This window comes from Arachis ipaensis, chromosome B1, assembly GCF_059453495.1.
Source record: "Arachis ipaensis isolate K30076 ecotype BB chromosome B1, ASM5945349v1, whole genome shotgun sequence".
Classification (NCBI taxonomy): Eukaryota; Viridiplantae; Streptophyta; class Magnoliopsida; order Fabales; family Fabaceae; genus Arachis; species Arachis ipaensis.
In genome coordinates this window covers 144161320-144187269 of record NC_142436.1, presented here as the reverse complement: position 1 = coordinate 144187269, position 25950 = coordinate 144161320, and the positions used below count along the sequence as shown (strand labels likewise).

General features: G+C 33.2%; 4 protein-coding genes across 4 annotated transcripts; 2 read left to right on the top strand and 2 right to left on the bottom strand.

Annotated features, from left to right (window-relative positions):
* Positions 1 to 897: 897 nt before the first annotated feature.
* LOC110263164 (heavy metal-associated isoprenylated plant protein 19) lies at positions 898 to 1609 on the top strand. Its single transcript, XM_021104021.2, has 2 exons — positions 898 to 1012; positions 1180 to 1609. Exons 1-2 carry the CDS (start codon positions 898 to 900, stop codon positions 1455 to 1457), a joined length of 393 nt encoding a protein of 130 aa, XP_020959680.1. The 3' UTR covers positions 1458 to 1609.
* Positions 1610 to 4405: 2796 nt separating this feature from the next.
* On the bottom strand, positions 4406 to 8550 carry CLA1 (Deoxyxylulose-5-phosphate synthase). The gene is made up of 10 exons (XM_088502035.1): positions 7992 to 8550; positions 7610 to 7738; positions 7338 to 7502; positions 7099 to 7249; positions 6695 to 6966; positions 6327 to 6600; positions 5779 to 6086; positions 5350 to 5631; positions 4980 to 5264; positions 4406 to 4858 (listed from the first exon to the last, which is right to left on the bottom strand). Exons 1-10 carry the CDS (start codon positions 8133 to 8135, stop codon positions 4709 to 4711), a joined length of 2160 nt encoding a protein of 719 aa, XP_088358161.1. The 5' UTR covers positions 8136 to 8550; the 3' UTR covers positions 4406 to 4708.
* Positions 8551 to 10419: 1869 nt separating this feature from the next.
* On the bottom strand, positions 10420 to 14273 carry SCL28 (SC35-like splicing factor 28). The gene is made up of 7 exons (XM_016341352.3): positions 13934 to 14273; positions 13715 to 13792; positions 13315 to 13479; positions 13131 to 13192; positions 12951 to 12990; positions 11093 to 11458; positions 10420 to 10709 (listed from the first exon to the last, which is right to left on the bottom strand). Exons 1-7 carry the CDS (start codon positions 14107 to 14109, stop codon positions 10700 to 10702), a joined length of 897 nt encoding a protein of 298 aa, XP_016196838.1. The 5' UTR covers positions 14110 to 14273; the 3' UTR covers positions 10420 to 10699.
* A 7219-nt stretch (positions 14274 to 21492) lies between these two features.
* On the top strand, positions 21493 to 25268 carry LOC107638160 (sugar transporter ERD6-like 16). The gene is made up of 17 exons (XM_016341338.3): positions 21493 to 21832; positions 21931 to 21993; positions 22093 to 22182; positions 22273 to 22332; positions 22440 to 22505; positions 22605 to 22670; positions 22769 to 22844; positions 22949 to 23013; positions 23100 to 23192; positions 23305 to 23385; positions 23463 to 23547; positions 23637 to 23746; positions 23829 to 23888; positions 23988 to 24041; positions 24137 to 24196; positions 24301 to 24415; positions 24997 to 25268. The coding sequence occupies exons 1-17, from the start codon at positions 21590 to 21592 to the stop codon at positions 25113 to 25115; spliced, it is 1506 nt and encodes a 501-aa protein (XP_016196824.1). The 5' UTR covers positions 21493 to 21589; the 3' UTR covers positions 25116 to 25268.
* The last annotated feature ends 682 nt before the right edge of the window (positions 25269 to 25950 follow it).

Here is a 25950-nt window from a genome sequence, read left to right as displayed (position 1 = left end):
TTGACATATGACATTAACTTATCACGTCATCATGGTATGTGGCACTTAATGTGACACGTCATCGTCTAACTAACGGAAGGACCAATTTGACTTACATTTTTATTTTTCAATGACTAACATAATTAAAAAAATTATTTGAGAACTAATTTAAAAAATGAGTGATTTTTCATGAATGAATTTTACTATTACCCCATTAAATTTTTATCTTCTATTGGAGCACTTAAAAAATCCAATTTAGTAATTTTTATAACCCTAATACTGAAAGCATACTCCAAATTTTGGCGCGTAATATTATGGGTAGTAGTAAAAATGCAATAAACCATCAAAATAGTTATTTATAACAGAATTCAGTTGATACAAGTTTTGATATCATGGACAATTTTCACTATCATTCTCAAGTCTCAATCATATTATGATAAATTTGAAAATCAATTTGAGTTGGTTTAATGGTTAACTCACTAGTTCACTTAAGTAAATTCAGGGTTCGAATTTTGACTTATACATACAGAATGCAGTAATTTATTGGTCAATAACAAACTCTTAAATAATACTTTAATTTGTGACAAATTAGTCCACAAAAACAAGGTAAGTGTGTAAATTTTTCTTCTGCTGCATTCAAATGTCCAATAGACCAATCTTATGTAATTTTTCTTCTTATTGTTTCTACTTAATATTTTCTATTTAATTATTTAAAATCAAATTCAAAATTTTTTTTTTCTCAAACTTTTATGGAATAGAGAAAAAAAAAACACGAGGCAACCTAACGGTCATAACTAGCCCTAACGCCATTCTAACGAATCAAACAACCCTTGGCCAAAATATATATTTTCTCGAATCCTTTTCAGTTTTCTTTACACGGCATGCATTGGTACATTCACTCTTCAACTTTTGAATTCAATGGGAAAGAACAAAAAAGTTATGCCAGACACAGTAATAAGCGTAGAATACAAAGTCTCAATGTATTGTAACGCTTGTGAGAGAACCGTTGCAAAAGCCATTTCCAAGTGTAAAGGTACTTAATCTTCACTTTTCTTTTTCCTTCATTTTTGTAATAATAATAATAATTAATTATTATTATTATTATTATTATTATTATTATTATTATTATTATTATTATTATTATTATTATTATTATTATTATTATTATTATTATTATGTGTGGCATTGATTTTGTTATAGGAGTGGAAAAGTTCGTGACAGATATGAACGAACACCGTGTGGTGGTAACAGGTCGCATTGATCCAAATAAAGTTTTGAAGAAGATAAAGAAAAAGAGTGGCAAGAAAGTGGAGATTGTGGAAAACAAGGATGAGGATTCAAATGATGGATTCAATAATGAACGTGATAGCATTGTTTTGGTGCCACCTTGTTATGTGTTTGAAAAATATTGCTGCATTAGCACTGAAACTTTGATGATGTTCAATGATGAAAACCCTCATGCATGTGCACTAATGTAGAGATAGAATTAATTAGTCTCTTCATACATAGGAAAGGAAAACTACTTTTATTATTCCTTATTCTTTTGATTTTTTACTTGTAAATAGATTCTACCCTTTTCTAAAACAAATTTTAAGTGTCATGATATAGCCAATTAATGGCAATAGTTACATACAGCCCCACAAAAATAATATGTATGTAGATAATGTTTTTTTTTTAGTTTAATTTTAATGCACTAACTGTGTAAAATAGTTTACATAGTTACGTAATTATATCTATTCTTTTAAACAACCATTGTAAAAAATAATTATTTTTAATGATATGATATTATGTAATTAAATGCGTATAAAATTAATAAATTACTGTATATTGCATCAAAATTAATTTTTTTTTCGAACATTTTGCTTGCTATATTTGGAAAGTGACAGTTGTCGATTATTCTTTTGGTTATATTATATATTGTTTGTTAGATTATTCTATTAATTAGTTGATAGAGTGAGAACTTTGAATTGTTGTGGCTGTGGTATTGCTAATTAATAACCAATTGAAGATAAGGTTCATGGTGTCATGTACGCTGAATTATAGAAAATGTCATCCTGTTCTCCATTCAGAAACCCACCGATTTAAGCAATTAATGCATTTGATATTACAATTTCCTAATAGATAAGTTTTGAAAGGAGGATGACATCTTCATTTGTTTGTTTATTTATATTTATTTGTTAATGTGGTGTCTACTTTCTTCTAATTGTTGGAATTTAATTTACGTATGCAGAGAGCACTAATTGGCGTGTGGCTTGTACCAACTTGAATGGGTAGAATAGCACCAAAGTCAGCAATATGAAAGTGGTTGTGCCTCCGCATATTCATATTCATAGTGCGTCTTGGAAATAACAGAGTTAGTTCCATGCTATGTTCTGGCTTCTGCGTGGCTCTTCTTATCGTCTCATACGTATGCCTTTACTTGTCAACTAGAAAGTGCAAACAAACAAGAGTAAAGTCATAAATAAGCATGTTCAACTATCATATAGAAAACTTTATTGGTATTTTTTTTAAAAAAAAATTAATCTATTCCAAATATAAATCTTTTAAGAATTTATTTATCACTTTCTTAACAAAACAAATTCTGAATTAAAGAACTATATATATTTAAGAGTTTAATTTTGATGCAGTATAAAGCATTTTATATAATTTGTGTAATTACATTTATTTTTTTAGATGATCGGTCAATATAAAAGATAATTTATATATGTGATTATATATAATTAGATGTATCTATAAAACTACTTTATATTGATTGACTGTGCATTAAAATTAAATTCTATAATTAATTTGTAAATTGTTTTATACGGTATTTTAATCAAATTTATATGTTCTAGATAATCTTTTAAATAATGTGTTTGAAATTAGTAATTTTTATTGTTATAGAAATTATGTAGAGTTTTTTTACACTATCATAAATAGAACCTCATAAAAATAATCGGAATTGTCTTTTCATAACAGTTAAAGTTTAAATATTGATATGTGACGTAGTAGGTTCAATCGAAAAATAAATCAAAATGAAGGGCAAAAATAAATAATTGATAATTATTCATAAAAAATAAATCAAATATTTTTTCTATTGAACTCATTATATAACATGTCAATATTTAAACTTAATCTTTGTATAAAGAAAATTTTAAGGTGGAAACTCATGTGCAGTTATCAAGTTGATAGTAAAAAATCGTTACATATTTTGACATATTTGACTAAATTACTATCAAATGATCTTCGACTATCAATTTTATATAAAAACAACGCATATCTATTTATAATATATAAAAACTGATACCAACTTTCTCCACAATCAATTTAAGCCATATTTTCTTTGCTAACGATGCCACATCAGCAATTCTAATGATTTGGCAAAAGATTAAAATCAACCAATCACTATTTAGTAAAATATTTTTAAAAAATTAAAACAAAAAACTTTTATCTATTATTATTCAATTAAAATATCAAGTACTAATTAAATGTAATAAATATACATTAAAAGTGTCATAATAATGATAATTATAAAAAATTTCAGTTATAAATATTCAAATTCTATAACTTATACATATTAAGACTCTTACTACTCTTTATTTCTTAATCTCTTATATTAATCGTCAAAAATTTCTTAAATTTAATATTTTTATATGTTTTTCATTCTAATTTATTTTTTTAATTATTTACAAAAAAAAACGCAAGAGGTAGGAAAATTAGAATTTCAAGGGTTAATGAATGCAAAACACATTACTGTAAAGAATGGTAGAAAATTAAAAAAATATTTTAAGTAAAGATTAAAAAATATCAATTTATGTCCCAAACATCTAAAGAATGAAAATAACATTAATATATGCAAACATATAAATAGAATGCAAACAAATAAAAAAATTAAAAAACATTTTTTTATAAACAAATTATTATATAAAATAAAATATAATTGATGATAAGACATAGTATTTATATGACATGGTTGTTAAAATAATAAATAAAAATGACATTACTTCATCGTAAAAATATGATTTTTTTAAACTAATATGTATATATATATGGTATCATATACCATTTGAGCTATAACTCATTGACAAAAAAATTCTCTTATTTTAACATATTTAACTAAATTATTATCAAATGATCTTCAACTATCAATTTTATATAAAAATAACTATACCTGAACTTCTACTAAATTTTAAATATCTTCATTTTAATTTCCACCTATTCCATATGTGGCTAAAACACAAATTGGACCAAGATTGATGTGTGACCAAAATTTTATACAATTTGAAAAGTACAGTTAAATACAAAGTAAAAATTAGGCAATGAATTATTAGTAATTGATGTTTTTAACATGATCAGGTAAGTGATAGATAGAGGAGTCTCAAATAGATAGAGGAGTCTCAAATTTGCAAAACGGGAAAGATAAGAATGAGAGAGATCAAGCAAAAAATGCCATGTAAAATGCTATTTTGTAGATTCTCTCAATTTTGGATCGAGTTTGTAACGATCTAAAAAAACTATTTTAAATTTGGCCATTTCATGAACCAACTTCCTCAGCATTGAAAAATTGACATTATTTCTTCCTTGCAAGTTGTAACCAGCTGATACTACTATTTGATAAACTACATTGTTACTAACATTTACATAATTCACATTCTAATATTACCTTGTTTGTGTTACACAAGGTGATTTATATTGTTAACATGTGTATATTGTGGGGAGTGAAAATTTAACCCCTCTTGATATTCTCTTTTTATGACATAACCTCTAGTGCCTCCCGTGTTTGTCCAAGTATGTTGAACACAGTTGCTGCTATCTGAGTTGGAGCAAGGCCAGCTTCAGACAATTGATCAGCAGGCGATCCGTGGTCAATATAACGATCCGGAAGAACCATTGGCCTCCACTGCACAGTTGTTAGGCAAAAAACATGCATGAGTTATCCGCGATTTATAATATCTTTAAAGATGCATATAAAAAGTGCTTTAGTTCTAATTTAAGTTGACAAGTCTTGTTTGGATTTTTACCTTCAATTTTCCATCTAGAAGACCATCAAGGGCCATGAACTGAACAACATGAGACCCGAATCCTCCAATCGATCCTTCTTCGACAGTGATCAAAACTTCGTGTGATTTTGCTAGGCTGCGAATGAGGGAACGATCCAATGGCTTGCAGAACCGTGCATCAGCAACAGTTATGCGCAAGCCATGATGCTCCACTAAGGAAGCTGCAGCCAGACAGCTCTGGACTGCTGCTCCATAGCCCAATAAGGCCACTCTTTCCCCTTCCATCAATATCCTACCTTTTCCAATCTGTTAAAACATAACACAAACATTAGGCAATTCCTCATAATCATCATGAAGTTATATATGTGGCCATTCTAAATTTCTAATATACCTCAAGAGGAATTCCCTTATTCCCTAGTGGTAGTTCAACACCAATGCCGTTTCCCCTTGGGTATCGGAAACAACTAGGGCGATCATCAATGGCTGCTGCAGTGGCAACCATGTGGAAAAGCTCTGCTTCATCAGAAGGAGCCATCACCACCATGTTAGGAAGACATGCCATAAAAGTGACATCAAAAGAACCACAATGTGTAGGGCCATCTGCACCAACTAATCCAGCTCTATCCATTGCAAATCTTACAGGAAGCTTCTGCAAGTCGACATCATGCACTACCTGTGTCACAGAACATGTCCTTTGAGTACTGATTACATAAACTAATCATGTATTGACCAATAAAGAATCACAGTACAATCATTATCATAAAAGCATAGACAAATTGTAAAACAGTAATGAATGTAGCGAGTGAGTTATTATTCTTACTTGGTCATAAGCCCTCTGCATGAATGATGAGTAAATTGCACAGAAAGGCTTGAGACCTTCACAAGCTAGACCTGCAGCAAATGTAACAGCATGCTGTTCTGCTATCCCCACATCAAAGCATCTTGTTGGGAATCGACGAAGGAAGAGATTCATGCCAGTGCCACCTCCCATTGCAGCATGGATTGCAACGATGTCTTTGTCGGCTTCTGCTTCTGCAATCAAAGCCTCTGCAAAGTATGTTGTGTAAGACTGGGTGCTAGCATTAGCCTTGAATTGCTTTCCAGTCTTTGGATCAAACTTAGCAACTCCTGCAAAATCAAATAGGATCACACCATGGCAAGGAAAATAGCAAGCCAAGTACTAAACTAAAAGATTTTACTTTAGTTCATTGATTATGCTTGTTAATTCCCAGGCACAGTGTTTCAAAGTGATAGCTCCAGAATGAATATACATAATATATGTGGTGCAGTCTAGGGTTGAATTACCAAAATTTGATTAATTTTATAGATCATTAATGGAACTCAAGAAATTTGAAAGGCCTCTTTTACCATGGTACTTGTCTGCTGCTTTTTCTGCATATGGGTATCCTCGGCCTTTCTCAGTGACAACATGGATCAGAACAGGACCAGTGGTTTTAGTACTTTTAACTTCATTGAGAATGGAGATAAGATCATCTATGTTATGACCATCAACAGGGCCAATGTAGTAGAGTCCAAGCTCTTCAAAAAGTGTTGATCCGGAACCACCAATCATGCCACGAGCATATTCATCAACTTTTGCAGCCAATTCATGCATAGGGCCTCCAATGCTTTTAGTAACACCCTGCAAAGATATCATTCCATATATTATCAGTTTCCATAATAATTTGTGGCAGCACAAGTTCCTTACTGATAAACTCATGTAATGTATTACTCACCTTGGCAACCTCTCTCAATTCTCTAAGAGGCCTGTTTGACTGTAACCTACTGAGAGCACTGCTCAAAGCTCCTACTGGTGGTATCGGTCCATCGAGTGTAGCAGTAGGTAAAGAGACCTGTTTGTTGTCGTTTAGAATAACAATCATGTCAGAATCGAGATATCCGGCATTGTTCATGGCTTCATAAGCTTGCCCTGCTGTCATGGCACCATCACCAATAACGGCAACTACATTATTCTTTCTTCCCTTAAGATCTCTCCCAACAGCCATTCCTGTTTGTCCAACAAATTATTGAAAGTTAAAGCCAAATCACAATCCAATATTCTAATTTATAAACCATCTTTTTGTCAAAACTATGGCTTGAAACATGCTGTGTTCAGTTAGACAATAGATGGAAGAATTACCAAGTCCAGCTGAAATAGTTGTTGAGCTGTGACCAGTGCCAAAACTATCATATTCACTTTCGGAGCGTTTTGTAAATCCAGATAATCCATTTGTCTGCCTCATGGTATGCATCTTATCCCTCCGACCGGTGAGTATTTTATGTGGGTAAGACTGCGGATTCCATACAAGATTGTCCAATTCAGAACAACCCGTCACCCAAAACAAACATGCAAAACACAAAAGAGATTGATAAACCAACCTGGTGACCAACATCCCACAATATCTTGTCTTGAGGGGCATTGAAGACATAGTGGAGCGCAACAGTGAGTTCGACAACACCTAGACTTGATCCTAGATGACCCCCAGTTTTTGAAACACTGAAAATTACATCAGAACGTAGCTCATCGGCGAGTTGCTTGAGCTCCTGCATAATCAATATTAAGGTTATAAACAAGATTTTGACATGACTACGATTTTCTGTTTTTGGCTACAAAACAAGGAGCATATGCTACATGCTTTCTACAAGCATACCTTGGTAGAGAGGTTTTTCATATGAATTGGATAGTTTATGGTGTCCAACAGCGGAGTTGGCGGTCTTTGAGCATAATACTCTCCCCTCTCTGATAGGGATGCATATACCCCACTTGATTTTTTCTTCACCTATTCATTTATATCCATTCAGATTTCAGAAACGCTTTAAGATACCCATTTCTATCATCAGCAAGTGCCATCTAAATTTTGAGACTTCAAAATAAACATGTGAAATTGGGCAAACAAAAGAAGGCAAATAAGCTAGTATTGAACTAAAGCTAGAATCTTTGCAGCCAAAGCACTAATGGGTATTCCTTCATACATGCAATGAGAGTAGATTGTAGTGAGTTATCTGAGAATGAAGTATGAATCATTTGTTAACCTGGTTGAACCTGTGCTGCGATTGATTAAGCAGATCCAGACCCCATTGAGAGTGAGAAGCAAGAGAACTTGATCTCCGAGGATCAGAAGCAGTTGCAGTTGCAGGGCTCACAAATGTAGAATATGAGAATGCACAGAGATCCATGAAGTTGTAGGTAGAAAACAGAAGAAACTCAGAGAGATATACCAAGAAAATGGAGAGAAAGTACAAGAAGGAGAGACCCTTTTATAGCAGAGAAAGAGATAGTGTTTGTGAGTAAATGGTAAGTGTCAATCAGATGGCACTAACACCAACAGTAACAACAGATTGTGAGTGATGGTGGTGATGGTGGATGGATGATGGCATTGAATACAACAATGCTGATAGTAATAGTAACTTGTAATATAATAATATAAGAAAGTGTGTGGTTGAGAATTGATAGAGAGAGAAAGAGAGAAGGAGGGAAGTGTTTTGAAGTACAAAGTGGAAGGTGGAAGGGATTCTAACAAGACAGGTTCATTCATTTCATGAAAGGGTGTTGTGTTTTGGTCAAGAAAAGAAGGATGCCATTGGGCCACGTAAGAGGAAATCACGAACGGATAGATTCTTTCAGATAAATGTAAGCTATGCTATGCTGCTGGACGGACTTGTTTTTTGTTCTTTTTCATCGATAATAACCGAAAGTGAAACTCAATGCAAAGAATGAAAGAAAGTTGCTGGACACAAAGTAGGATTCAAACTCACAATACTTATATAAGTAGATAAGCGAATTGACCACTCCACTAATTCAAATTGGTTAATATGTGCATTGCTTCTTCTAACCTTTGATCATTTTTATATATTTGTGTATAAAATGTATTATTTGATATATTTTTAATGTGTATTTTATATTTTAATCTATATTTTATATAAATAATTAACTAATTTTTTATGTACAAATAATTATTTTTAAATATTTATAGAGAATTTGTGAGTTGAATAAAAAAACAAATTAATCATCCATCGGGTCTTCACAATACTTTTTTAGCCTTCTCTTCCACCTTTCTAATTAACAAAATTATATTAATTAAATTATAAACCTCTTTCATGTTTTATTTATTATTTTTCCTTGGCAGCACTACGACGGGAAGAAGAATATTGTTCAAATAACTATCATTTCCCCTCTGTTACTTACAACGCGATAAGTCAACAGAACGTTGAATAAAATTGACCACATGTACGGATGAAAATGATAACTGGTTGGTTTTTTATTTTCTAAGCGAACTAGCCAAAGCAAGTGTTTGACTATAAAGGGAGAAAAGGAAACAAAAAAAAAATATAGATACTTGTTAAATAATACTCTCAAAGATAGTCATTAACAAGTCCTATAAATTAATTATCAACCAACTTTATTATGTGTATCAAATCAGTTAAGGCCAAAGGGCGAGGCGCACTACCGACCCTACTTTAGGAAGCTGATTCAACTTTTAGACAAGTTTTGCTAGCAACTTATCTTGCCCATACAAAGTTGGCTCCACTCGTTCTGTTAATAGAGGAAACCTATAAAATATTGTGGAATTCCGCTAAGAAACCAATTAGGGGTATAGCCAACTAGACTAACTAGTTTTAAAACAGAAGGTCTGTTATAAAAAAAAAATAACTCTCTACTATTCCTAATTTTTCGAATTTTAAAAATAAAAATACAAAGGATTGACTTGAGTTAGCTCATGATATAGTTAGTTCCCTAGATTTTTTTAATATTTTGTAAGTGGCATGTGGTTACTAAATTAGGTTTTTGTTCAACTAATCATAGTACTTAACCTATATATAAGCCAACAAGTCTAAGCGCGTGACATATATTATTTCATATTTTCATACATCCTGACAAGATGTGAGTGGCCATGATAGTTTTAGTTTGAATAAATACCAATCCACTGTTTTATTTATGAGACCTGTTACACATACAAGTCTTTTTGACATATAAGTTTATACAAGTTAACCTTAATTCAATAAAATCCACTTTTATAATGCAAAGAAGAAGAGGAAGAGTTTTGAATTATATAGAACTTATCAATACACGTACATAAAAAATTCTTAAACAATACAATATAAATGACTTGTATAGACTTGTATGTATAAATAACTTGTATGTAGAGAATAATCCTTTATTTATTCATTACCTTAAGGAGAATACAATATCTAACAAAAATAAAAATGACAACGAAGACGCTAACTATTTTGGCCATGAGATATATTAGCATTATTAACCTAAAATAAGTTTGGCACTCTATCTAAAATAACGTTTTATTGAGAAGTATGAATGATGGTTAATAACGATTTTATAACTTTTCCATTGTCAATTGCATAGTCTTGAGTGTGATAGAAACCGGATTGGATGTTGAATTGTTTTAGTTTTTATTGGCCAACTGCAAAATGATAAGTTAAATGATATTCCCATGAGCGGAACAAATGCAACGAAAATACAAGTGATCTCATTTCACAAGCCAGATAATACGTAAAGTAACAAGTTTTCAGCTAAACTCAGAAATAGCTAATGAACAATATAAGGGCAACAGATGAAATAGTACTCCAAAATGATAAGCATCAAGTATACTTCACATTTAAACGTGTTGTCGCCTACAGACTAATATTAACAATATCGATTCCAACATGTAGGTACAGTACGCAGCCACAAACATGACCCAATTGAATTAACCCCCACTCCTCCAAAAACACATCTTGATGGCTAATCAGCGTGGACTGCAAAAAAAAAAAAAAAAAAAAATTTAAAATTCAAGAAATTATATAAAGGTCACTTATGAATAAAATATACACCTACAGCATCAGCAGATGAAATCCCCATGCGACATGACATAGAAGAAAGTAGTTACGAACATAAGAATCTAAGCTTAACACTAAATATAGACCGCAATTTTTCCATAACAATAAGCTCAAGATCAGTATTTCGCCATACTAATGAGACCATTAGTTTATTCAGTTGTTTCAGATTTGTACTTCCGCTACCAGATTAGTTTAGAATTCCATCTGCCTCCACAAGATTCTCAGAGAATGTAATAATATTTCATATTGACAGAAATTTTCGATGACCAGAATGAAAACATTTTGAAGCATTGGGCTCATACCTGTAAGATCGCGAACCAGATCTAGAAGGACTGTGGCCATTACCCCTAGGACTCTTTGATCTGCTAGGTGTGCGAGCCCTCTTCTCATTAGGACTCCGACCATTCTCCCTGGGACTCAGAGACCTCCTGTAATCCTTCTCAGCTCTAGGAGAGGGAGACCTAGGATGTGGGGACCTCCTGTAGCCCTTCCCATCACTAGGAGAGTGAGATCTCCGATAGTCCTTCACATCACTAGGAGAGCGAGACCTGGGATGTGGAGACCTCCTATAGTCCTTGCCATCACTAGGAGAGCGTGACCTAGAATAAGATCTTGATCGGTCAGGAGAATAGTAATCTTCCCTATCCCTGCCCTTGCCCCTGCCACTCCTACATCAACATCAAGAAATCTTAGTTAAAGAAGTTAATAATAATATGGCTAACTCACCAAAATCACATATCCTACACATATCAAGAAATAGAACTACAACAAACAACATCCATGATCATTTCATAAACCAAGAGGGATATGAATATTTAAAACTACAGCAAACTGTACAGGAAATTACAACCCTACCTACAAGATGATTAACCACATTTACCACAACACTAAACCAAAACTAGTTTTTGTTTTCAGACGAAAACCAATACTTACTTCTCCTTCTAAATCTAATTAGCCAAAATATGACCTTTACCTGTACCTTTCAATAGTTTCTGGACAAATACATGACACTCGGATCCACACAGACAGTTATGAATGATGCACTGCAAGACCAGCATCTTGTAACTTCATAGCTCTTTGTCCCAACTTTCTAAAACCACAACTATCTTTCTTGCACAATTGTCATCATATCTCTACTCGTATAAACTTTGGCTTCCATTCTTTGTGGATGATTTTCTTTGGCCAAATATAAGCTTTATATTCTTTCTTAACTGGATAGTATACGCAAAACAAGATATTAAACTAAATATAATCTTTGTTACAGATAATTTATATAAGGAAAACAAAAGATGTACTTATTTGAACCATTCTTCAAGCTAGAAACCAAATGCCAAAAAGAGGGAAAGTCCAGCAACTGGCAGAATAAGGAAAGTTTGATATGTGATATTTCATATGAAGAATCTTTGATAGAAGCATGAGCAAGTTGCACATCACTTTAAGCCTCTTTACTCGTTAATCTTTATTAACCCATCTTTAAAGTCTGGATCCAATACACTTTATTATCTGCATAAAGAAGACCATAAGCAGATATCATTCAATATCCACTTATGCTATGCACATTAAAGGAGGGTCATCAAAGTGACACGGTCAAAGGATTGGCAGATTCTAATACTGAGAAGTCAACCTGCAAGTTATACTCTTATTGAGCTAGGAACAGTAACATTGGTACCCATAAACCAGCTTGCCACTACAAATGTCTTCCAGCATGAACATACTAGCAAAATATAAGTCTGATAACAGAAACATAACATAAGACTACGGTCATTTTGAAAGTTAAGAAACAAAACAAACAGGGTCATATTTGCTTTCACCACCATTACTCTGGCAAGCAAACTTCGATCATAATGATCTCCAACCAAAAATCTCACAAATACAGCATTCACTTGTGACGTTCATAAGAAAGATCAGAAACCAGTCATACTGAAGCTAAAATAAAAACACTCACCACTTAGAAAAATAAAGTTATCTTCTGAGATCAAATTGTTACATATAATGTGCAGTTTGAAATGTAGACTTCCCATCATTAATGAGAAAATAAGGATGATCCAAAGATATTACCCCAGAGAATATGATATGGCAAAAATTTGGGCAATGCAAACTATAACATATTAACTGGCCAATGAAGTTGTCACACACAATACTACTGTGTAAAACACACACCTTGAATAATCTCGAGCTGGTGTTGGAGACCGAGAATAAGCTGCCAACACAAACAAAAATATTACAACTTAAGACAAATATTTTTCAATAGAAAGTTTAAACCCAACGATAAAATGGGAGAGAGAGTATCATTTGCATTTGGAAACTGATTAAGAAGCAAAAGTGAGTGGTTGAACTAACATCTATATCGGCGTCTTGGGGACCTTGACCGATTCCTCCTCCTGCTACCTCCTTGTCGACCACTTATGTAATATAAAGCAAACCAAATGTAAATCGAAAATTAGACATTAACAAGATCAGCACAGAAGAGAAACATATTAGCAAAAACCAGAAAGGCAGCTAGTAAATCAAACTGTGATCTCACCTTCCACGAGAAATGACACGCATCTCCTGAGGGGTTTTCCGGTTTTCCTCGGCAAACACAATTCTTATTTCACGCCCACCAATGGTGGTATGATTAAGCTGTTGCTTTGCCTCAGCTGCATCTTCACCATATCGATACTTCACAAACCCAAATCCCCGAGGCTCACTGCATGTTCAATTCAACAAAATCGCAATGGTATGAAAACAAATATCCCAATTATAAATATTGATAACAGAACCCCAAAATTTAAGATAAGAAATGCTTGGATTTAAAGCTGAGCAATCCAGACCAACATAATAAGCATCTCAAAGCAAACAGTGCAAAAAGATAAACAAAAGGGCATAAGCAAAATCCAACGACTCTGTATTAATAACATTACGATACGAAAAAGCAGACGTACCCGGTGTAATAATTCTTAGGAAGATAAACATCCTTCACAGGTCCAAAGCGCTCAAATGGACCCCTAAGATCTTCAGGCCTGCACAGTTTACATAAAAGAACACATTTCAATTCGATTGTGGTAAACAATTTGCTCAATAAAACGTAACAAATACACAATTAACGAAAAAAATGAAAGCCAAAGCCTCGCGAAAAACAAAAAAGCGAGAAAAGGAGATACCTAGCATCAAGGGGGAGATTACGAACAAGAAGGCCAGAAGGGAGTGGAGAGCGGCGATCCCTGTAGGACCTGCTGTCGCCGTAGCGATCGTCGTCGTAGCGCTTGCGTTCGCGCGGCGGTGTTCTGCTCCGGCGGCGAGGGCTGTAGCTTCTGCTCCGGCTTCGGTACCTCGCCATTCTTCGCCGCACAGTCTCTCTCTCTCTCTCTCTCTCTCTCTCTCTCTCTCGATATCAACCAACAATTACGAGAGGTAGATAAACCCTCCTTGGAAAAATAACTACCAAGAAATATAATGGGAGCTAAACCCTAACCCCAACCTATTGCAAAAGCACAGGGGGCACAATCGGAAAAGTATTGGCTGAGAAAATTAATAATACAAAAAATTAAAAAAATACATTTCTTTTGTAATAAATTCTTATTGGACTTTTTTAAGTTGAGACCAGTCCAGTCAAATTTTGAAACCTGGGCCTTACGCCAATAATAGTCATAAAATAAAAATTTCTGGTGACTACTAACTAATGAGCCAATGAGATGCAGCTCTATGTCATTTGCCCTCTTCCTTTTTGTAGAGGTGTCGAATTCGAACCCCCTCCTCCTGACAGTGATTCGGTATTCTAAGTAAAGTGTTCATGGATCAGGCCGGATCGGGCGAGTAAATTTAGATCTGTTCCTAAAAGGATATCAGGTCTATTTTGACTTAATTCGAAGTTATTCAAAAAAAAAATGGATTAAACTGAAAAGATTAGTATATACAAATTTATAAATTTTATATATTAAAATAATAAAATTATACTTTTAAAAATAAATTTAACAAAGGTTAGTTTATATTTATATTAAAATAAATTATTTTAAAATAAAATTAATATCGTATAATATAAAGAATATTAATTGAATTATAAAAGTATAATATTTTTTGATGATTGAATAAAAGTATAATATAACATTATTAATTAACTCAAATATATATATTTTTTATTGTGAAAAGTAACTTCGGATCGGGTGATCCAAAGCAAAATTCGAACCCGACCCGAAAATAACACCAGATAAAAAATGAAAATCCGACAAAATATATCTTGAGTTTGGGTTGGATTTTGGAAAGGGCAGCCATCTTAAACATCCATATTCTAAAGTAATATGGAGTTTTAGTATTTTTTAATTATAAGAAAGAAAAAACGTCTATATATGAAATTTTAGTACTTCGTAATTAAGAAAAAAAATATTAAAATTTTGTTTCGTTACAATCTTTTCATTTTATTATTTTAATTTAAATTTATTTTATTTTTGATTTGATATTAAATTATTACAAAATTATAACAAAAATAAAAAGTAAAAATAAAAAAAAACTAAAAAGATAAAAAATATTTTTTATCATTAATTTTAAAAATTAAAAAATATTTTAATATTAAATATATTTAATTTTAATTAAAAATTTAATTTAATTATAAAAAAAGTAAAATAATTTTGTAGTTAATTTTAAAAAGATAAAAATATTCTTTTAAGATAAGAGTTGTTTAATTTTTTGAAAGATTCAAAATTTATATTTAAAAGATTATATTATTTTTTAAGATTAAAGTTATTTAATTTGAATTAAAAATTTAATTTAATTTAATTTTAAAAAGAGCACAATTTATTTTAGTTTAATTATAGAAAAACAAAAATATATCATTTTAGGATTAGAGTTGTTTAATTATTTTAAAAATTAAATATTTATATTTAATTATTTAAATTAAGGTAAGTTACCAAAATAAATCATTTGCAATTCAATTTTACCAGATTATAACTTTTGAAGATTGCATACTTTCACATTATTATAGAAATCGCGACAGGAGACCGCAGATTAGGTATACATAGGGTATAATGATTTACGTTGAAACACATTTAGGAAGAAATTGTGGTACCCCTCCAACGGTTTCTTCACGAACTTCAATTATGCATAAACTGCAATAGGGGTATAGCGGCTTATGCTTGAGTATAAATACGCTGCACCTAGTTGCGAATTATTCAGTTCGCATCAGTTGGAAAAAAGTTAGAATGAGAAAAGAAATGTTTTAGAAAGAGAGAAGAAATTGTGGATTGAGAGGGAAAATTTCCTAAGACTTAGAGAGGATTATTTGGGCATTTGGAACTACTAAGGCATAGGACTATGGTGGACGAACGCAACCTGTACCGACTCAACGGCGTTGAGCACGTTGCTGACAGCATCAACGAAGAGATAAGTCTATTTTCTTTTAGTTATTGAATTTTATATAACATAAAATGTAGTATTGGGTGCAATAGTTAGAATACATAATTTAAGATTTGTAATTTAGGATTTAAAAGTTAAGATTTAAAATTTTAATTTAAGGATATAATGTTTAAGTAGAATGATTATCCACCAGTAATTGAGATTTAGGGTTCAAATTTTAAATACAGTGTTTAAGGCTTGTAAGGTTATTGTTTAAATATCGTATTTGAAAATTAATACTTAAAAGGGTAAAGTATACTTTTTGTCTTTAAAGTTTGACAAAAGTTTTAAAAATACCCATAAGTTTTATTTTGTTTCAATTTTATCCTAAAAGTTTTTTATTTGCATCAAATATACCCTCAACGACAAAATTTTCAAAAAATTTAAGACCAATCTAATAATAATGCATGAAAATTATACTTGATTTGCTTGTATTGAGGGTTATTCTTATGAAATTATTATTGAATTGGTCTTAAATTTTTTGAAAAATTAGCCATCAAGGGTATATTTGATGCAAATCAAAAACTTCTAGTACAAAATTGAAACAAAATAAAACTTAGGGATATTTTTAAAATTTTTGTCGAACTTTAAGGACAAAAAGTATACTTTACCCTAAAATTTTAAATTTTAAATATTAAATATTCACTTTTAAAATTAGAAGTTTTGTAATTTTGTCTTTAAAATTTAAGACTTAAATTTTAGAAATAGAATCTAATGGTTGTATTTTATTATTTTAAATTTAAGATTTAAGTCTTAAATTTGAGCCTTATTATTTTAAATTTTATAACGTAGGACTTATAAGTTTAAATGTTGGAGTTTTTTACTTCTTCTAAATACATTTAGATATGTTTCAAAATTTTATGTAAAAGTTCAACATTTTTGTTTCTCTATTTTAATAAAATTAGGTTAAAAATAATGTTAATTGAACTATACCGGATTGGATAGACATGACACTTGTAGTTTTTGTTTCCAATTATAATTTATGGTTTAAACTTGTAAGTATTGGAATTTCATTTGGTGTTGTTATTTTTCTCACATGCTGCAGCCAAGTAGGTGTATTTACAACGTTCGGAGGTAACAGAATATGTCTTTGCATGATAGGATCATACCCTATCTGGAGAGGGCTGGTTTGTACCACCTTGCGAGACTCAACACAGGGTGGTTCTAGTTGGATGAGCCCCTGGTCAGCGCATTCATTGAGAGGTGACATCCTGAGACACACACCTTTCATATGCCATTTGGGGAGTACACCATCACGCTCCAAGATGGGGTATACCAGCTGGGGTTGTCCGTCGATGGGAAGGATGTATCTAGGCTGGGTGCCTCACAGATTTTGAGAAGCTGATGGATGATGGCAGACCGGCTTGAAAGTGGTTTCAGGAGTTATTAGGGGAGCTTCCACCGCCGGATAAGGTAAAGCACTTCATAGTTCACTTCACATGGTTCCATGAAAGATTCAGGGTACTACCGGCTGATGCGACTGAGGGCGAAATTAGCTGCAACGTGACGAATGCAAAAGGCTCGATATGCATGAGGTGGTAGGCAACCACTGTCAGGTGCCTCCAGTGCAGCCTTTATGCCATTGTGCATGTCAGAGATCACCAGAATACCTTCTTGTGGGGTCACATGTTAACGCAAGTTGGATAAGAAAAAAGTTTAGGATTCCACATTCTCCCCCTTCTACAAATTCAAAGGCAATGGATAAGATATTCGAGTTACTATCTTACGTGATAGTCAGAAGCAAAGTGCCGCCGTACTTCCCATACAAATGAGTCTTGTCAATGCTGACTAGTGGCTTGCAATGTCTAAATGCCTCAATGTATGGAGGAAATGTCCAGAAAAGATGATGAAAGTACACTATAGACTCATCAACCTGATCACCGACACGTACCGTAGAAGTCTTCAACAACGCCACGGTTCCATCCATCGTGGATTGCACACCAAGGATCCAACGGGGCAACTTGGTATAAGACTCTTTTCACTCCCCGTATATCTGTGCAACTGCCTTCTGTTTTGCCACCCACACCTTCCTGTAACTAGGCTTGAATCCGTAGGTTGCCTCAGTAGTTTCTTGCAACACTTTTATCATAATCGCTACATCGGCTCTAACCAACGAAAAATTTCTCACACAAATAACATGATGATCAAGCTGTCGATGATTGCTCGAAATTGATGTAGCCAAGCAAGTGTGAGGCCCGTTGTACCTTCTAACTTCCTAAGTACCCTTTTACTGCCGAAGTGTGATGCAAATCATCCATGTGCAACCTTTCTCAAACTCCTTGCATCTCCCATGATACTTAAGATGGCCTGACTCTATCACTCGGTATTCAACTCCACGATGGATGCTATAATCCTTTACGCTCAATACAGCTTCCTTCTTAGTTTGGAAAGATTGGCCAATTTGAAATTTTCTAGAAGGATGTCCCTCGTGTAATTCTTGACCTCCAAAGGTAGGATCTATGTCCGGTTGCTGGCCAACGGCTTCCAAGTTCAGCATTGAGAAATGTGGAGGGTGTTGCTGTGACCCGAAACTGGATGGCCCCTGATGTGTAGGTGGGTTCCTCTGAGTATCCTCGTCACTGTCCCCCCCATGATGTGAGCTGGCTCATCGTCTAAATCATCATCTCGCATCATATTTTCAACTCGATCTGGTTCACCGTCACCTAAAATACCCGGAATCATACGAGGTGACCTAGCTATCCCAACTGCAACAGATGAAGGATCAGCCAACAGACAACCAAGTGCAATGACAGTCATCGAGGTAGAAGTACCCCCCACCGTCATCGACTGAGGATTCAATGCTGATGCACCAAAACTGTCGTCCAACTTGGCATACAACTCGTGGATTCTCACTTCCGGAAACCTGCGCCGACAATGAAACAAAACCTACATGTCTTCGTCTGACCCGATCACAAATGTTTCATATTTCACACCAGTTGACACAACCGCAATCGGAATCTTGTAGAACACCTTCTTCACCACTTGGCCCCACACAACCCCGTCTTTTGCAATATACTCGTCTTTAACTCTGACAACGTATTTGTTGACCGGATAAAAACACTCACTGATTTTCTATCAGTGAACTTAACACCATGCCTTTTGCTTTTCTTAATTTTTCCAAAACAATGGACTAGAACAAAAAAAACTCTCCTCACTATTCATTTGTAAATTTGTGAAAATGACTATTCACCATCACACCACTCCCTCCTGCTTGATATTTATCGGTGTTTTTGGGCAAGCATAAACCGCTACACCCCCTATCGCGGTTTATGCATAATTGAAGTTCATGAAAAAACTGCGGCACTTCCTAAATGTGTTTCAAAGTAAACCGCTATACCCCTCTAGCGGGTTTACGTGTATACCTAATCCGCGAGTCTCCTGTCGTGAAATTTCTATAATAACGTAAAAGTTGCATTTGCGTTTGCAATCTTTAAAAGTTATAATCAGGTAAAATTGAATTGAAAATTATTTATTTTGGTAACTTACCCTTAAATTTATATTTAAATTTAAATTTCAAATACACCCTATTAATACAAACAAATAGAAAATCAACCCCTACCCGATCCAAATCCTATTCGAATCAGGCCTAATTATATCTTTCCCCGTAGCTTGTGCGTCTCTACTGTGATCTGCCATCGCCGGAGCTTGCAAACATCGTACTACAATGAGGAGACCTACAAGGACTAGAGAAATCACTGCCATGGTTTTGATCCTCATGGCTGCCACTGCTCATCCGTGGTGCTCATGACTGCCGCTGTCACGGAGAAACCGAGATCAAGTGAGAATGCAACATGGCCGCTCTTTAAGAAGATCCAACTCCACGATCAACCCACCTCCATCGTTATGGCTTCCTGGTTTCGCAACGCATCTTCTCTTTGGGTTAATGTCGGAATCGGAATTTCTGCCTCAGGCTAGCGTTGCGACAGGGTGTCAGCGTCGTGGCGAATAGCGGAGGCGCAACATTTTAAAGCGGCAATGAGATGATGATGTTTATTGATTGGATTAGGGAGGAGAGGAAGAGACCAAAGATATTTTTTTAATAAAATAAAAAAAAAAATAAAATAGATTCAAATTTTTTATTTTGATTTTTTTTTTTAATTTAAATCTCAAAAGAGTGTTGTAACAGCCGCCAAGAAACAACTTTCATCAAGACCAACACGTATTAACCATAACTTACAGCAACCTTAGGAGTATATAATACAGCCATCATGCCATTTATCATAAAGAGTTCTGCTTGTTCAATTCTAATTTGGTTTCAACTCTCGTAGTAGAAACTAAAAAGTGTACCAAGTACTTCATAGGACATAGATAGAATAAAGGACCAAAATAGATACTTCTTCAACTTATAATACTTTTAAGGTTTAATTATTTTATTGGTCTCTATAATTTTATTAAATTTATAATTAAATTTTTATAATTTTTTTAATTAAATCTTTATTAAAATTAATAGAATATTTTTTTATAAATTAAAAATATCTACGATTAAAATTTTAATTAAATCTTTAATCATATAATTTTTGAAAAGATGTTCTATTAATTTTAATATTTTTAATATAAAAAGAACCTCATTACAATAATAAAAATAATATAAAGACTCAATTAAAAAAAATATGAATCTAATTACACGTCTTGTGAAATTATAAAAAAAATAGAATAATTAAATTTATTTTTAATTAATAAATTATTTTTTTTTGTGACTAATAAATTACTATTTGTTTAAGAAGATGTGGAATTTAGTTTAATTAGGAATAGAATCCTGCTAGGGAGACAATGAGAAATCTTGACAAGATGTACAATGAGCTAATTATTGTTTTCATAAAATCAATAGCAATGGCGCGTATTGGCAATTTGGCATGGACTTGTGGCAATGCCAATGATTGAGCCAAAACCGTGGAAACAAATATACAATCATACCTCTTTATCCAACAGCTTGCACCCTCCTATAACAAACATATTCAAATGTTGCCGATCCATCCTACTAAGAACCACGTAAGATCATATGAATAAACCAACACCAATAATGCTACTCACCACAAGCTTCACATGACTTGCTGCTCTATCTATGCACAGAGGTCAATACCATTCTGCTCTAATAGATAAGCCCGTAATGGAAATATTAGTTTTTTTATAGAGATATTTTTTTCTTCATTATGTAAACATATATTTCTGTTTTAACACATTTTTCAAAAGAATCACCACGTCAATGACAGCTTCCTTCCACATGTTAGAAACTTTGAATCAAACAAAAAGACTAAATATCTTGTAGTGATTGACAATGCTGTCGTGTAGTACATAGAGTACTATATATAGCATCCAACACATGCCCTTCTTTTCTTGCATGTCCTCTCTTAGCATCACTGCATTGCTCTTAATCACTGGGGTGGTTATTCCATTTTCTTCTGTAAGTTTGAACCATATTGCTACTGAAGAAAATGGCAATTGAGCAGCACAGTGATGTGGAGAGTGGACATGACAACAACAACAACAATAATAATAATAATAATAATAATAATGGGCTTCAGGATTTGCAAGAGCCCTTCATTGAGCAAGGGAAGAAGGATGTTTCCTGCAAAGATGTTGAATCTAATACAACAATGGTGGAACATGGATCCATTGGAATGGTTCTGCTCAGCACATTTGTTGCTGTCTGTGGTTCTTTTTCATTTGGAACTTGTGTGAGTATACATAATATATATATTTAAGAAATAACACTAATAGATGGATGTACAAAACAGGAACATGTGTTGTTATGTTTAAGAGATTATTTTGGCAGGTGGGATATACAGCACCTACTCAAGCGGCTATCAGGGAAGATCTTAATCTATCTCTTGCTCAGGTTGGTACTATAATCTTCTCTTCTTTCATTGACACTTATATCATGCTGTTTGAACTTTGAAATATTAGAAAAACTAATTCTGTTTCGTGGGGATGGCAGTTTTCCATGTTTGGTTCTTTAGTAACCATTGGTGCAATGCTCGGGGCTGTAACAAGTGGCCGGATTACCGATTTCATTGGCCGGAAAGGGGTATGTGATATCTAAATTCCAAATAAATTTATGCAGTTTATAAGGGACTTTAAATTTTGATAAACAATCCTTGGTTCTCATGGGAAACAGGCAATGAGAATGTCAACAGCATTTTGCATAACAGGATGGTTAGCCCTCTTCTTCTCAAAGGTATGCATCTCATGCAATATGTAAATTCATCTCCTAAAAAAAAGGTTATCAAAATTGAATTGAGGTTCAATGTGTTATTTTGTAATGTGTTATTTTGTCTGCTTCAGGATCCTTACTCACTCGACTTTGGAAGATTTTTCACAGGATATGGAATTGGAGTTATCTCATATGTGGTAATTAACTATAGTGTATTACAATATTATCAATATTTTTCTTTTCCTAATTAGAAGCTTTGATAGAAAGCTATATCTTATGTTAGCAAAATGGAACAGGTTCCTATATATATAGCTGAAATAGCACCAAAGAATCTTCGAGGTGGACTTGCAACAACAAATCAGGTGGGAAAACATTAAGAATGATCATATTACTTGTTTGATTAAAATGTTGAAGCACACCATTGGAGTGAATTTTGGTCTTAACTGCAATTGTATTGCAGCTTATGATTGTTATTGGAGCTTCAGTCTCATTCTTAATAGGAAGTGTCATAACTTGGAGACAACTAGCTCTAGCAGGTAAACCATAATTAATACCATTAGCTTTAAAGTTTAATTTTCTGCAAAAGGACTGTTGTGAAGAAACAGGGTCTAACTTGAAGGGTTTGGTTTGAAAATTGAAGGACTAGTTCCATGCATTTGCTTGCTGATTGGTTTGTGGTTTATCCCTGAGTCCCCTAGATGGCTGGTAAGCATTGAGATACATTAGTACAATCTTAAAGAGAGTGATGCAAAATTGTAAATTAATAATTAAAAGTATATATATTTTTTCAGGCGAAAGTTGGTCTTGAAAAGGAATTTCAAGGAGCATTAAGGAGACTTCGGGGAAAAAATGTTGATACTTCTCAAGAAGCTGAAGAAATTCTTGTACTTTCTTAGCTCCAATCATTAACTTATTGAACATGGTTAAAATGTTTCTTAATCAAGTTGATATGCTTGATCATCTGAGCTCACTTTTCTCAACTCATTTTCCTTATAGGATTATATTGAAACTCTCCAAAGCCTTCCTAAAACCAAGCTTCTGGATTTGTTCCAAAGCAAACACGTGCGATCTGTAGTGGTAAGTGGCATAATGTTCATACATACCAATTTTTGTATATTTACTCAAAGATTTCTAACTGTTTGTGATGATTTCAGATTGGGGTTGGATTAATGGTGTGCCAACAATCTGTTGGAATTAATGGTATTGGATTTTACACAGCTGAGACTTTTGTAGCAGCCGGTAAGTAAATATATGCAGTGGATGCATGCTGATTTTGAAAGACCAATATAATCTTCTGTGTAATTAATCTCCTATAACTTTATTTCCAGGACTTTCTGCTGGCAAAGTTGGTACCATAGCCTATGCATGTATGCAGGTTCCATTCACTGTATTGGGAGCTATTTTAATGGATAAGTCTGGAAGAAAACCACTGATAATGGTAAATGTTGAACAATACATTTCATTCCATAAAATGGAGAATCAGAATTTTTTATTTTGATGCCTAATTGATATACTTGTAGGTTTCTGCATTTGGGACATTTTTAGGCTGCTTCATCACTGGAATTGCCTTCTTTCTCAAGGCAAGTCTTAAATTTATATATATATATATATACACCAAATCTCTTGGAGTGTATATCTTATTTAGTTCTGAAACTCTGACTTGTGACTTCCTGTATCAGGATCAAAGCTTATTGCTCGAGTGGGTACCGGTGTTAGCAGTGGCCGGCGTGATGGTGCGTCTTCTTCAAGATATTGATCCCTTCTCCCATGGAATTCTTGTTCTTTAAGCTCATATTCTCACCATCTTTTTGCCTCTGCTTGTTAACAGATATATGTAGCAGCATTTTCAATTGGATTGGGACCAGTTCCTTGGGTGATAATGTCTGAGGTATGTGTCATTCATTTGACACAACATAAACTTGAATGGTCTTGACTCATGTAACATGTTCAGCAAATATAAGATTCTAACTAATACTATATTTCATACTGCAGATCTTTCCCATACATGTGAAGGGAACAGCTGGGAGCTTGGTGGTTTTGGTTAACTGGCTAGGAGCTTGGGTAGTTTCATATACTTTCAACTTCCTAATGAGTTGGAGTTCTCCTGGTAAGCATAATCTTAGTTTCAAATAATTGTCTATTTGAATAAAATGGTATGTTAAAGCATAAAGTCTTGGGGCAACAGATTTTAGCAATTTTGACTAGTAATTGGCCAATATAAACATCAAATGGTATGTGTGTAAATTCTTGGAAATGTAGGTTCAAATTATATTGATTTGTGTGCAAATTCTGATAAATACAAGTAAAAATGATGTGTTTTATATAGCAAATTCTTATAAATATGGGTATAAAATATAAATTATTATTAGTCCAAAATAATAATATTTGCTTGTCATGTAATATTACTGATGTATTTATATTTTAAAGAAAAAAATAGGCTACAGATACATAAATATATATATATATATATATATTATTAAGTGCGGATCTCAAAAGATAAGTTGACAAAAAACAAGTACCATACAACACATAGATTAAAGAATTAATGTATCTAAATGTAAATTATTGCGTCCGAATTCATTGATTTCTCTTTGTATCAGATAATTTAACATGGAGGAAATAATTAGCATTTGTATTTTGTCCATCTAACTTTAGATGGTAACATATATTGCCATTTCTTTTGGGCAGGTACTTTGTTTTTGTATGGTGGATGTTCCCTCTTAACTATTGTATTTGTAGCAAAGTTTGTACCCGAAACCAAGGGAAAAACGCTGGAGGAAATACAGTCATGCATTAATTATTCATAGAGATAGAATAACGTCCGGACTTGTGGTAGCTTAAGCCAAAAATCATATCACAATGATGTTGTGCAATTATTGCTGTTATGGATAGGATCGGCATTGCCAAATAAGGCACCAAGTTACAGAATATATGGATGACATTGTGCACCAGAGATAGAATAAGTTGATACTTACTAATGTATTCTGTCCCTTACTCCATTATATTTTACTAGTAGTAGCTTATTTATAGAATAATTTCACATTATTCAATCATGAAAATCAGGTGTCGTTTCACATTTAGTTCTTAAGGATCAAATCTAGAACATTATCTTTAAACAAATCAAATAACTACCACTTGTGTTAACCTATTTAGGTATCCTAGTTTTCAATTAATTATTTATTTGATCATATACTGAAAGCAGGATTATAAAAAGATGAAAGCAGGATTATAAAAAGATGAAAGAAAAAAAAAATTAAAACGTAAAAAGAAATTACAACATCTGAAGCACATATAGCAACAAAATTACTATTATTAATTAGTTTATTCAAATTTTCAAACCATAAATGTTAAGAAATAGACTCATTATTTATCAAACACTTTGTATAATTTTTTTATTTCCTAACACCGCTCTACTCTAACTCTCTTTCGGCAAAATCATCAAAGAGAAGAAGACGGCCTGACACAAGAGATCCTACGGCATAGCCATCAAGCCCTTGGACAGGAGACATAATAAACAAATCAACCATCTAATCCTACAATGTCATAATATCTCTAACTAAGAAAAACAATCATAGCCAAGTTGCAAGATAATACGGATGAAAAAGTGTGATCTAAAGAAAATGATGATCAAGAAGCATGTCA

Coding starts and splice junctions, on each gene's coding strand:
- LOC110263164 (XM_021104021.2), top strand. CDS start 898: ATGGGAAAGAACAAAAAAGTTATGCCAGACACAGTAATAAGCGTAGAA. Junction 1,013..1,179: donor AGCCATTTCCAAGTGTAAAG/GTACTTAATCTT, acceptor ATTTTGTTATAG/GAGTGGAAAAGTTCGTGACA.
- LOC107638160 (XM_016341338.3), top strand. CDS start 21,590: ATGGCAATTGAGCAGCACAGTGATGTGGAGAGTGGACATGACAACAAC. Junction 22,333..22,439: donor TAGCCCTCTTCTTCTCAAAG/GTATGCATCTCA, acceptor TGTCTGCTTCAG/GATCCTTACTCACTCGACTT. Junction 23,386..23,462: donor AACACGTGCGATCTGTAGTG/GTAAGTGGCATA, acceptor TGATGATTTCAG/ATTGGGGTTGGATTAATGGT.
- CLA1 (XM_088502035.1), bottom strand. CDS start 8,135: ATGGATCTCTGTGCATTCTCATATTCTACATTTGTGAGCCCTGCAACT. Junction 7,503..7,609: donor TGAAAAACCTCTCTACCAAG/GTATGCTTGTAG, acceptor TTGATTATGCAG/GAGCTCAAGCAACTCGCCGA. Junction 6,601..6,694: donor AATTGAGAGAGGTTGCCAAG/GTGAGTAATACA, acceptor ATATCTTTGCAG/GGTGTTACTAAAAGCATTGG.
- SCL28 (XM_016341352.3), bottom strand. CDS start 14,109: ATGGCGAGGTACCGAAGCCGGAGCAGAAGCTACAGCCCTCGCCGCCGG. Junction 13,793..13,933: donor AATCTCCCCCTTGATGCTAG/GTATCTCCTTTT, acceptor TAAACTGTGCAG/GCCTGAAGATCTTAGGGGTC. Junction 13,480..13,714: donor CCTAAGAATTATTACACCGG/GTACGTCTGCTT, acceptor TTGAACATGCAG/TGAGCCTCGGGGATTTGGGT.